This window comes from Cyprinodon tularosa, unplaced genomic scaffold (genome assembly GCF_016077235.1).
Source record: "Cyprinodon tularosa strain WSP-4 unplaced genomic scaffold, ASM1607723v1 ctg214, whole genome shotgun sequence".
In the NCBI taxonomy this organism is placed as follows: domain Eukaryota; kingdom Metazoa; phylum Chordata; class Actinopteri; order Cyprinodontiformes; family Cyprinodontidae; genus Cyprinodon; species Cyprinodon tularosa.
Genome location: NW_024038796.1, coordinates 1008081 through 1021255, shown reverse-complemented (window position 1 = coordinate 1021255; position 13175 = coordinate 1008081). Strand labels below are relative to the sequence as shown.

General features: G+C 36.7%; 1 protein-coding gene across 2 annotated transcripts; it reads right to left on the bottom strand.

Annotated features, from left to right (window-relative positions):
* Nucleotides 1-2599: 2599 nt before the first annotated feature.
* On the bottom strand, nt 2600-9162 carry prlhr2a (prolactin releasing hormone receptor 2a). Of its 2 annotated transcripts, XM_038285695.1 has the most exons (4): nt 9093-9162; nt 8086-8262; nt 6226-6707; nt 2600-3714 (listed from the first exon to the last, which is right to left on the bottom strand). In XM_038285695.1, exons 3-4 carry the CDS (start codon nt 6684-6686, stop codon nt 3078-3080), a joined length of 1098 nt encoding a protein of 365 aa, XP_038141623.1. In that variant the 5' UTR covers nt 6687-6707; nt 8086-8262; nt 9093-9162; the 3' UTR covers nt 2600-3077. The 2 variants fall into 2 exon arrangements, with proteins under 2 accessions (XP_038141623.1, XP_038141622.1); XM_038285694.1 differs by lacking the exon at nt 8086-8262.
* Nucleotides 9163-13175: the final 4013 nt, after the last annotated feature.

Sequence of the window (13175 nt, the reverse complement as noted above, 5' to 3'; positions counted from 1 at the left end):
GTTTAGCCAGTCAAGGCATAATTTTCTTTCTAGAAAATGCAGGATGCATAGCAAGCTACAATTTCCAAACAGGAGCATTACAGTTGATCACAGTTTTCTTTAGGTTTGCCATTCATGGTAAAGCCACGTAGTATTAAACTTTATTACAACACAAATGCTTCTGAATCAACTTTTAAATGTCATGAGTGACTCTTCTGCCATAATGACGACTAATACTTGCTGTTTAGCTTGACTCACTGACTCACATGTTTTCACCAAAATAGATTTGAAATAGATTTATGCATCCATCCATCTACTGCTGCTTGTCCATCACAGTCACTGCCTGCAGCTCGTCACCAGCAGTGATGGTTCCAGAAAGAGTTCATGGGGTGGCCAAGCAGGGACCGATATGCATTGATAGGTGCTAAAAACTGTTAGGGGCCAAAAACATTACTGTCACTCTATGCTGATCACAATGAAGTAACAGGAAAATGAATGTGCAAAATATCTATATTTTCCGAATCTATATTTTCCCACAGGTGGGATCCTTTCACAGTGACAAACTGGAATTCACTGAGAGCGACCTTTTCTTTCACAAATGTTATATAACTACAGTCTACACAGGTGCTGTATTGTACACACCTTTGACCATGAAAGTGCTTGATTTAAATAATTTGGATGGAAATTCAGAAATTTCTTCACCTACATTTGAACTATATTTTATAAGGATAAGAAATATTGTTCCAGTTGCAGGCTCTAAAGTGGCAAAAAGGGGATGATCTACACAGTTGAGTGGGGATTAGGGGGATGGCATCCCCCTTCTTAAAAAAAAAAATCTTAAAAATCATCCCCCCATACCATCCCCAGTGACATTTTACTACTGAATGTGTAAAATGTCTACTATATATTTATAGTAATGGCAATGATATTGCCCTTTCAACATTTGGTGGGCTGTGGGCTTACGAGTAGCCTGAGCAAAATAAATAAAATCAAAGAAGTGGCCTACTATTACTATGAAGCTGATCCCAGTGGGAAATTTCTCCCCTGCATTTGTCCCTAAGGGACAGTGATAGCCATGGCAGTCCAGGGAATGACTGCAGTTCTACTGTAAGATGCCTTGGTCAAGGTCAATGACCAGCGTACCTGACATGTAACAACCATACCATGCATGTTGCTTTAGGTTAATAGACTATATTAATTAGGCTATATATGCTTCCTAAAAAGAAAACACCAACTAGACTATTAGTTCTAGCCAGATATACATGTTCATGCCTGCAACACTTTCTTTGGGGAATTCTCCAAAGTCTCCCACTAGTGTTGAGAAATAAACATCTGTAGTGGTACTACCAGCAGCTTTAATCAGCTTTTATTCATAATGCTTCAATGGGGCTAAGCTAAACTACCCCAGAGCTCATGCCCACATTTAGCCCTGTGGAAAACAAACAACCATACTGGTTTTTATCTTGAACAACCCTCTTGGTAACCTGTAATAGGCAATGCAGTTTTTGAAACACCTGCAACACAATCATTTTCTGTTCTCATTTCATCTATGTTTGCTAAACTGTTCACAGTGGAACAAACCACGGACGCTTTGTTCATCTATAACAGAACAATCATGCTCCGGGAAAATTCAGGCCTACAATTACAGGTCTTAAATTATCCCAACAGCCTCACTTTTGTGCCTTGAAGAGATTGTGTTCATATTAAGTCTGTATTTTATTTATTAGCAATCAGTGGAAAGTGGCTCCTGTGATCAGCCACTTTTTAAAACATCAAGTAAATCTTTTAACCTACTGTATCAGCAACATTATGATGTAACAGGAGCAGTGCAATTTAAATGCTAAGAAAAATAAATATAGGGATCACCTTAAGTTAGACAAATAAAGCAATGCAATGTTGAGATAGAGGTTTTTTTTAATGTTACAAGAATGCATGTAATCACAAACTTTAGGGGACACACTATCGCCGTTTAAGAAGAGGCAGTCCATTTTTAAAGATATATCAAAATCAGTTAAATTATGAAGATACATTTTTTATCTCTTTAGCCCAGGTAAGGCACTTCACACACTGTTTTTTGTCCTAAAGTTGGCGTCAACACAAGGAGTGCTAAATTTGTAGCCTCTATAATGCTTACCCCTGTATTTAGCACTGAAGCACTGACTTTAGCAAAATTCCAAACCTTGTGAATCTTCACCAAACTTATAAATGGGATGAAAGTGGCATCTTATCAAATTGCATACATCACTCTCCGGACCACCACCTTTAGAAATGAATTTCTATGGCACACGTTCCCTGTGGAGGTTATTAATGACTGTCTTTGAAAAATATGTAAAATTAATGATCTTTCAGTCTGATTACATAGGGAACAACATCAAATGAAGAAATCTATTCATATCAATAATATATATATATATATATATATATATATATATATATATATATATATATATATATATATATATATATATATATATATATATATATATTTTTTTTTTTTTTTTTTTTTTTTTTTTTTTAAGAGACTGACTTGGGTTTGCATAATAATCGAAAAATAATCAAACTTTGTACTTACAAATGTGTTTTTAACAAATCTATTCAATTTATGAATAGATAATAGAATAATTGTAGTTGAATTCAATAAAATTCAAGTAGTCTGCATTTTATTCCAGCTGACTTTGCCTTTAGTTTCACAGCTCAAACACAGATGAGACTTGATGATTATGTCTGAACTGAAACTAGCCTTAAGTAATAGATGAAAAATACATTACAGTAAATGATGTACCCTAAGTGACTTCACTGTGCATTAGTGGCTCATCTTTCCACACTGTTAACAACACCTCGAGACACCTTTATGTAGTAAAGGCTTATTGAACAGAGTAAGAAGTCATTAGAATAGGAAATCTTGTAGACTTTTATCTAAAAATAAACACTGACATCCTGACATTTTCATTTAAAGTCATTGAAGAATGGTTAACAATAGGACAATATACATTTTCAAATGAAATGGGTTGACTAAGTGGGAGTTCCTTTTTATACTTGCAGAGCTGTACCTTAATGGAATCACAAGATTGTCAGGATGAGCATGAAGCAGAAGAGACTCACAAAACCACACTGGCTGTGGCACAGTTGTTAGCAGAGATGCCAATGCGGCGGCGACATGTGAACATTTTGCGAAGCTCACCGCGAAAGCGATCATGGAGCCATGCGTAAAGGAAAGGGTTACAACAAGACGAGCTCATTGCACACAGATGACAGAGCAGCTGGATGAGCAGGAAGTAGTGCTTATCGATAAGACCAATGTCAATGTCACGCAGAACGTTGAACACACTAATGGGCATCCAGAAAATGCCAAAAGCTGCAACCACTAGACTGACGAGGCGAAAGGTTTTGCGCTTGCGAAGGCGCTGGGCCTCTGCCTGGCTTTCGGTGTGGTGGCCCGGCACGACACAGTTCCTCAGTTTGACTGAGATACACAGGTAGGAGATGCAGAGCGCCGATAGAGGCAGGACGTAGGTAATGAGGAGAGTGCCGTAGGCGTAAGCCAACCGCTCTCTCTCCTGACCCATCCAGAACTCCTCACAGATGGTGAAACCCTCGTTTTTAAACTCCACGTGGTATGTGTGAGCCACAGCGGGAGCCACCAAACCACAGGAGAGCAGCCAGATCCCAGACAGAAGGTAGGTGCACGCCAACACTGAGATTCGCTTCTTCAGTGGATGAACTGTAGCATAATATCTGGGAGGAAACACAGAGAAAGAGTTACAAAAGATGGATGGAAACTGATGGGAAAATGTCACACATGACTCATTGCAGGGGTGGAAGATGAACAACCCCAGTGAAAGCTTGCCATCAGGAATGGAAGCATAGATTACTGTATGCTCCTATGAGTACTGCAAATTACACCTGCTCAGAAATGACTTCCAACTAGAATGAACTAGTCGGATGCAAAATGGGCTCTTTTCAGCCAGGAAAATTGGATTTGTACTTTGGCTTCAAAATATCCAGTCTGATTCTGCAATGCACTGTAGCCAAGGTCAGACACAGCAGATTTTGTGCAACATGGCAACAGAGAAGACTTGACACTTTCTGCCAAATTTTCCTTTCACTCTCCTCCTTCATTTAAATTAACCAAACAGATAAGGTTAATGGACAATATGTCTTCAGAGCTTAAGAATACGGAGAGAAAGAAGTGAGGATACACTTTTATGAAGACATACGATGAGCAGGAAATCTTCACTGAAAGGCCTGCTGTGCATACAAAAAGGAGCCTTAGGATTTATTATCCTCATGCATTTGCATTTGCAAGGATAGAAAGAGGAGGACACGTGTTCTTAAAAGGCTTTGTAAGTAAATGTATCTTCAAATCAGTGTGTCATACAAACAGATTCACAACACTTTATTTTCACATTTTGTCACATTTATCACCTCAAACTTCAATGTATTTTAATGAGATTTAATGTGATAAACCAACACAAAATATGGCGTGATTTGGAGGGTGAAGAAAATTATACAAAGTCTCCCTCTTTCTTTTTAAATTTCAAATGTTAGGCATGCTTTTTTTGCATTCATTTTATTAATATTTCAGCCCCCTTTCCGTCCATGCTTGGTACAGTAGAAGTAGCTATTGCAGCTGAAGGTTGTTTGGTGTACATCTCTAAGCTTTGAGCTTCTGCAAATATGTACTTTGAAAAATATTTCAAGTTCAATCAAGGTGGGTGGAGAGCTTTGACAGCAGATCATTTTAGGTCTAGATTTTGTCTTTCTAACATAAACCCTCTTTTATCTGAACTGTTGGTTTATAGTCCTGGCTGTAGGTTTAGGTTTGTTGAATGAACATTCACAAAAGTCATAAATACTTAACTTGTCTACCAGAATTTCAATTTTTCTTCAAATAAAGTTGTCATTAACTCAGAGAAAGAGAAACCCCACTGCATGGTGCTGCCACCACCAAGTTTCAATTCTGGAATATTGGATTCTGGGTGAGATGCAGTTCAAATATTTCATTTTGGTAGTATGAAATCTAAAAAAGGAGTTTTATGAACTTCTTTTCAGACAGCATGTGTTTGGCCGCTCTTCTCTTAAGACCAAAGTTTTGTAGTCCACATCTAATAGCTGCCCTGCTGACAGGTAATATATATTCTCCGAAGTTGACGTGGGCCTGTTGAAGCTCCTCTGATTAATGCTCTCATTACTCAGCCCCTTAGGAAGACGGCTATTTCTAAGTAAGTCTGCATTTCTGCCATACTCCTTCCACGTTCAGAGAATGGATCTGTGAGATGTTCCAACCTTACATTAGCCATTATCATTAACTACCTGCTGTTTGCTTGATCTTTCAAAGTTTGTTACAGTTTTCTCTAACCTTTACAGAACAGCTACATTTATACTGACTCTAAATTAGACATGGATGGCATGGATTATATTTAATGGGTTTTATTAATTTTATTTAGGGGGTATAGGAATAAAGTAGTCTAAATGCAGCGGCTCATAAATAAATGAATAAATTATTATTATTTTTTTTTTAGTTACTTTGGGTTTATTGGTTACATTATTACATTGCTGCTTTTGGTTAAAAAAACTACAAAATATAAACATGTTTAACCCTTTATAAGGAACTCAGTGAAATACATTTAAAAATCCAGGTCAACAGTGTCATTAGAGGAAAGAACAAGACATTATTATCTCTGTTAGATTTAAAAAAAATGGTAAAAACACGGTCATTGTAATTACCATATACATTACCTTGCCCTAATATGGTCAAAAAAGAGTGCATCTATAAGAAATTTGTGGAAAACTATTAAAAAAACAAACATTTTTTGTTACATCACCCTCAGAACATTGACGCTGATACAAGAACTTTAATTTTTAACTTAACTTAATAACTTTTTAATTATTCTTTTCAACTCTTTAGCTTGGATTTTTTATTTTTTTACTTAGCTTATCAAGTTCTTCAGTATTTTATTTCTTTCATTTAAATTACAGTAGGCAACATTAGATCACTTGGGGTATTCTATGAAGCAGCTGAGGTGGACCCTGCAGAACACATCTAACCTCACCTTTTTCCCTTGTTTGCTATAAAATGGTTTAAATATAAGTCTATCTAAACGGTAACTTAAACAATAAAGGTATAAGAGAAATTGAAACTTTGTAAATGCTTCTTCATGCTAATAATATTTTTCCTTTAAGATTTCCACACACTAACTACAGATTGAAATACTTTTCCATATTCCCCCAATCTTTGGAACTTACCTGTCCACACCAATGGCAGTGAGTGTGAACACTGACACGTAAACAGTCACCGGCTGGATGAGGTACACCAAGTAGCACATAAATCGGCCAAACACCCAGCCGTGGGGGCTGAAAGCATAGGCCAGAGTGAAGGGGACGCAAGTAGCACACATCAGCATGTCAGAGAAAGCCAAATTTCCAATAAAGAAGTTGGTGACGTTGTGCATCTTGCGGGTGCGGCAAATCACATAGAGGAGCAGGTAGTTGCCAAAGACACCAACGATGGCCACTAGAGTGTAGCAGGGTATGATGAGCAGCTTGAATGACTGCAGTAGCTCCACACCAGCAAACTGAGGCATGCGCTTGGACGAGCTGTTTTGCAGCACCACCTCAAACACTGGACCCGTGTCGTTCCCAGCATCATCCTGCTGCATATATGAAGTGGTGAGCTCTGGTGTCCAGCTGCTGCCTGTGTCCTCCATCCAGAAAAGGACAAGGTGGACCTACAGTATAGGAAGGAAATCATTTTCACTTTCATATAAATTGTGTTTTCAGACAATTTGCACTGTAGATTTTTTAATGAGTCTGATTTCCTGCTCAAGAGACACAAAAGAAGCAAAGAAAAAACACAAACAAACAGTTACCTATTTGTCTCTGAGCCTGATTATTCTTTAAAATGTATTGCCTGTAAGTGAAATAGAAATGAATGCCAGCCATGTGAAGGAAGCATTGATTTTACTACAGGTGGCTGATGGTGCTAGCGTTGGAATCTGATTTAAAATAAATTAGTAACTTCATGTTTTACAAACTATTTAGTGGCGTCTGTAATGCATTTGATCAGTGCTGATGCAATATATTACACAGACCAGTGATTCTTTAAAACACTATTTGAGATTTATTTAACCTTAACATAACAACAATCTTGTAATTGTACAAAATTATGAACTTTAAGACTTCCACCTTTTTCCAAAAAGGATGAATATAGTATTATTTAATATATTTCACTAAATATTAGATTAATTTAATGTTATTTATTGCTTAATGCTTCCACAAGAGTTTTTTTCTCTCTCAGCTTTTCTGATTAAAGCTGCTTTTGTTGTACTGTATGCATTTGGAATGTGTTGTCACAATCTCCAGGCACTGCAGTTTAGATTTTTGTGTTTTCATAATTTTCCTTCTTGGTTTTCCATCTGTTTGCAGCTCTTACTGTGTTCTGCTAAATTCTTTATTTATATCTGTATGTTGTTTTTATTGCATTAGTATTTTATTTCTTGATTCCCTTGTTATCTTCCTCCTTTGATTGATAATTTTCTGTGTCCCAGCTCAGCTCCATCTATGTTAATTAGTCTTCTGACCCAGCTTCTCCACTTTCCATTCTGGCACAACTGGGTTGTTTGTCATTTCTCCGCTTCTGGCTCTCTATTTATGCAGGTATATACTGAAAATGTCATTGTTCATCACAAGATTCTTCCATTAGTGTTTTGACTTCATGTTCCCTAGGGATCTGTTACCTTGTCTGTTCCATGCGTGTTTCTCAAATCCTGTTTCCCGACCTGATTCTCTCTCTGCAAGACTGACTTATTAGCTAACACTCTTTTGTGTCCTTCCACAAACTGACCATGACATTGGGGTGTCGAAGATTGTCTATTTCCTATTGCCTTTTTCACTCAGTATCTCTGGCTTTCCTTGAGAAATTAGAATTCATTGGTAAATCGTGATGAATCAAAGTAAGTAAGCAAACATTTGCTACCAGGTTTAAAAACTCTGCAGGTTAGAAACAGATGCAGTGTAATTCTGACATGAAGTATACTATATGCAGTATGTATTCCTGAACAGACCTTCAATTCAAAGATGGAATAATAACTCTGCTACATGACTCACCTGCTGTGGACAAACGACTATCCACACTGCAATGTTGATGTGCACAACACCAGAGCTGGTGGCTCTTGAAGCACTATATTTAGCTCATGTAAGGATATTTGAAGGATGTGCACACAAAAGCACATGGTTTGGGATGGTGAGAGTGGGATATGGAAATTATTCCGGTGGGATGCAGCTCTATGAGGAAAAACATGATATAGGAAAACTATACTTTTCCAAAATTTCAAGAGATTTTGATTTAAAGAATATAAAGTTGATTTGCTGATGAAATGTAAAATGAACAAATCTCTGTTGGGTTACAGGAAAGTATCTGCATGCAAACAATTCAAAATTTTCTATGTGCATTTTACAAAAAATTAAAAAAATAATAATAAAACCTATAACTGAATTTCATTGAATTGAGAATACAAGGCATTTAACAAGTGAGCATTTTTTCCCCCCAAGTAATCATTTGAATATATAGGCTACTATGTTTCTTTTTATTTCTAACTGTTCAGATTTGATTCCAGTTTGCAAGAATGCGGAGGCTGCAGCAGATTGTGCGCTCAGTTGATGCCACAATATCAGATGGAGGTGATGTCCCTCCATTGTGCAGAAAGCAAAGGAAAAAAATCTATTTATTTCTCAACATGTAGCTATAAAAAACAACAAACCGAATGATACAGAAAATAACTGCACTTTGAATTAAATAAACTCCTTTCGGCTAAAAAGTTTTTTTTTTAATGATTTTTATACTGTGTAATTATATTTGATTGAATACCTTAATTTAGCCCTGCAGCCACATAAAATGAGATGCAGTTAGAATTTACCATCTCTTAAATAATAAGACATCTAAACAGATGTTTTGCGCCAAGGATTTAAAAAACGGATCCGTGAATAACTTTAAATTATAAAAAAAAAAAAAATAGGAGTATTTTTTTTAAGTTGTACTCATCATATCCCTGGTTAAATTCCATAAGGCTGTAAAAAAAAAAAAACAATTGCGCGTTTCGGTGAAAGCCACTCACCTTGGGCTGGATTCAGATTTTGTTCGCAGGACTCTGGAAGAGCCTCAGTGCGCCTCCTCCAAGCAGCTGCATCTCATAGATGAAGGCTTCTGACTCTCTGCGCAGCAGCAAAAGCAAATGATGCTCTCCTAACCCTTTTCATTTGCTCACGCAGATGTGAGCTTTTATAGCTCCTGTGCCGGACTCAGATAAGCGAGCATGTTTGAGCATGTGTAGGAAAATCAACAGGTCCGCCTGACGGAGATGACTCTCCTTAAATAGTCGCTTTGAATTTGACTGACAGCTCGGTTGACTGAAGGTCTTGTCTGATGAAGCCAACCAAACCAAAAAGCGCCCACCTCCCCACTGACTGAAAGGTTGCATTAAATAATTTCCCATTTTCTTATAATAAGCCCCACTTCGGGATTTGGTAAGATTTCACACTTGGCCAGCCTCTAATAAATAGTTTTGGGAAAGAGAGAGAGGAAATGGAAAAGCTGCATTCTGATTTTTAATATGAGTCATGAGTGGTTTTATAGTAGGAGCCAAATGTCTCCTTCAACAATTGTCCAAGTCACTGCAGGATGTGAAAGGTATTTTCAGGGCATACCGTTATTTGTGAAATGGATGGTGGGGCAGGCAGCTAAGGACAGGATGTAAAGTGAATACTAAGTGGCCCTTTTTAAATTATGCTGAGAGAATGGTGAGAGATTTGTAGAAAAAAAAAATCCTTTCATAACAGGTGTGCAGCAAAGTAAAAGTTGTAGCTGTCATTGCAGGATTGATCCTGAATGCCCATCATTGTGTAAAGTAATGACAGAGCATGGTCCAGATCCTGATGGGATTCTCCTCACAGTGGGGGTTTTATCTTGTGTTTCTATGGTTGGAGCACGTTCCTTTAATGAGGCAAGGTTTCGGTTGTAATCAGTATACCTGGTAAAAGTGCAGAATCTACCCTCTGATAGATTTTGAGTGATGGATTTTAGTTGAGATGGAGAAACAGGTAAGGCTGCTCATATTCATTCAATTCACTTTCTACTTGTGAGGAAGAAATGTTCACTTTAAGTTAAAATCTCTAAATATTTGCTCTAGAAATATTTTTAAGAAAACACAAATACAGGTCTTGTGCTTAGGTCTTCCTGTTGTTATATTCCTGCATGCAGAGCTGTGCAAAGGTTGTGCCATTATGGTAAATTTCATTTGAAGACCAAAATTCAATTAACTACACCAGCAAGAAAGATGTGTATTGTAGCTATTCAAGCCAGAGTACCAGTGACCTTTACAAATTTCCTGGTAAAATAATGGCTAAATAATAGCAATAAAATTTTTTTTCTCCAATTATTTACTCTAGATATTTTTTTCTGTATTACCACAATTTGTTATACATTTAGAATACATTTAATCATTTAAAGAAATTTCATTTCTGTTAACCCACCATTAAAAGTTCACTATTCGAACGGAGGAAATAAAATCATGTCCAAACCCTTCTGGTGTTATTTCTCTTCTAGGAATGGTTTACGGCAAGAAACATTACAGACCTGGCCATGTCCTGGAGATGTGTGTGTCATGGCTTTTAAAGAACTGCCTCCAGCTAAAGTCCAGTCGATCTAAATCTTCCAAATAATCCAAGGATGAGATTTACTCCACAATGCTCTGTAGGCTGTGACTATCCATGTTGTGTTTTTTTCATACCAAACTCTTTCCTCCCACTCAGTTTTCCATTGCTGTGCCTCCATTCAACACTCTAGGAACAGCCAGCTTCTCAAACAATGTTTTCCTCATGTGGAGGGAGTCAGTGACAGTCTGTAAGGTAGTAAATATATTTTTGGTGAATGTCATGTTGAAGAATCTAAGCTAGAGAGTTTCAATCATGACACATTCTTGTCTACGACTTACAGTCTTGTAACCCTGCTAACATGAGGCAACTGTGTTAAAGTAACTAAATGTGATTAAGTAAATGCCAAAAACAGTTGCATTATTTTTTCAGTATATTTGGGGCAGCAAAATATTAAATTTAATTTCAATTAAAGTAATTTATATAGCGTCAATTCACAATACATGCCATCTCAAGGCACTTTACAGTTCAACCAGATCATACAGTCAGATAGATTTAAAGTTTTCTATCTAAAAAAACTCAAAGGCAATCCGTCACTCTAAACATGCTTGTAGTGACAGTGGAGAGGAAAAACTCCCTTTTAAAAGAGAGAAACCTCCATCTGCTGAGGCCGACTGGGGTTCAAGGAGATAGAAGCAGAGATACAGAAAGAAACAGATATACACTGCAAAAACAATCCAGAAATAAGTAAAAAATGGCTTAAATTAAGTATATTTAGCCTTAATTTGAGCAGGTAAATAAGATGATTTGCCAATGGAATGAGTATTTTCACTCTTAAAATAAGATAGTTAGATAATATTTACTTGAAATAAGACGATAAAATAGTTTTTTCTTATTTTAAAAGGAAATTGTCTTGTTCCATTGGCAAAGTGTCTTACTTACCTCCTCAAATCAAGAAAAAACACACTTATTTTAAGAAAAAATAACTTATTGAGATTTATATTTTTTGCAGTGTACAAAAGGCAACTGTCAACCAGCTCCATAGGAAGCCCCGTAGAGGAAACACACAGCCAGGCAGAGGAGCTCCGAGCCAGCTCCTATGTCAGAGGATGAAGAGAGCACATCCAGCTAGTCAATTTCAGAGAAACAGGACTACACTGAAAAACAGGCAGAGCTCGAACATCTATAAACAAAGGTGTATTCCTTTGTTCCTTCCATTGACAAATCATTTCGTTTAACTTCTCTTATAAAGAGGAAAACGCACTTATTTCAAGCAATTACTTACTTGTTTTTAGATTAAGACAGCAAAGGTTTCCTCTTTGTGAACCTGTCTACATTTCTTGTCTCTTTCTGATTGGAGAGCGATGAACTTTCATGTTCTATCTCCTATTAATTCCCTTTTACATGTATTTATGTAAGTATTTATCAGTGCTGAGTTTATTCATTCGGGCCTCAGAGCTGCAAGGAAACAACGTGTCTAATAGAAAGGGTATGTGTTATTTCCAAACTCTGTCTTTCATTTGGGTAGAGAGGTGTGGAGACCTTCACAGCCTTTCTGCAGGGTTAATTAGTGAGAGACAAACTCAGTCTAGTCAGAGCAGGGCTGAACACCATTCAATAAGGGCTGTATGATGTCTTGTCCTCATTTTGCTCTGCAAATTAAAATAAAATACAGACTGAGGGAAATCCATTGATCTCTGTTTATTTAACTGGACGGTATAGTTGATTACCTTTTCCCCACGACAGTTGACAAATAAGATCCTGAAGTAGGTCTTCTGAAGACATCTTTGGTATTTCCTAAACTTCTTTTAGTATCCTGCAGTCTACCATCAGGGTCAATTTACTTGGTCTACCAGATCTTGGTAGTTGTTCTAATTGTCCTTCAGTTCTCTTGAGAACCCTTTAAATATTTTCCCTGACTCATAACCTGACATCTTTCTGAGGCCACAAGTTCCTCATTAAACATCACAACGATCTTTAATCTCACACAGATTGAGCCTTCTTCAAAATGCTGATACCATCATGTTGATTGTCCTTTATAAGAAATTACATTAGTTTTATTACTCCTTCTATCTTATTTTTGTTTAAATTGCTGTTAAATTTAATGTATCCAAATATTTTAGACAAAAACAAAGGATATGGTTTGTCTACTAGTCTTTTTTATTTGTTCCATTTAATGTTTCAATTATTTTTTAATTTTTGAAATATGTCATTAAGAGTGTTACATTTCATTCCTTTAAATTTTGATTTTTTTTACGATCTTTTTGTGTTCGGCTCTTAGGAACGGATCTTGAAATATGTGCATATTTTGAATCATAAGCCAATTGTTAAAACATGCAAAGCTGATCTTCAGACTATATGACTAAGAGGGTAAATTTATAGGTGGTGGATAAATGCTTAAAACATTGAGAGCGATTTGTAAAATCTGAAAGGGATCACAGTTACAGTTCTTGCACTTTTAAATATAGTATGTTCAAAAAGTGTTGTGCAAACTCTCACACACAAAAAAAAAATATTTGTTGTTGTCTGTGCTCATTGGACATATTTTC

Excerpts from the sequence above, each read along its gene's own strand:
- prlhr2a (XM_038285695.1), bottom strand. The coding sequence starts at position 6,686 with ATGGAGGACACAGGCAGCAGCTGGACACCAGAGCTCACCACTTCATAT. Across the intron at positions 3,715-6,225 it reads ACTGCCATTGGTGTGGACAG|ATATTATGCTACAGTTCATC; the intron begins GTAAGTTCCAAA and ends GTTTCCTCCCAG.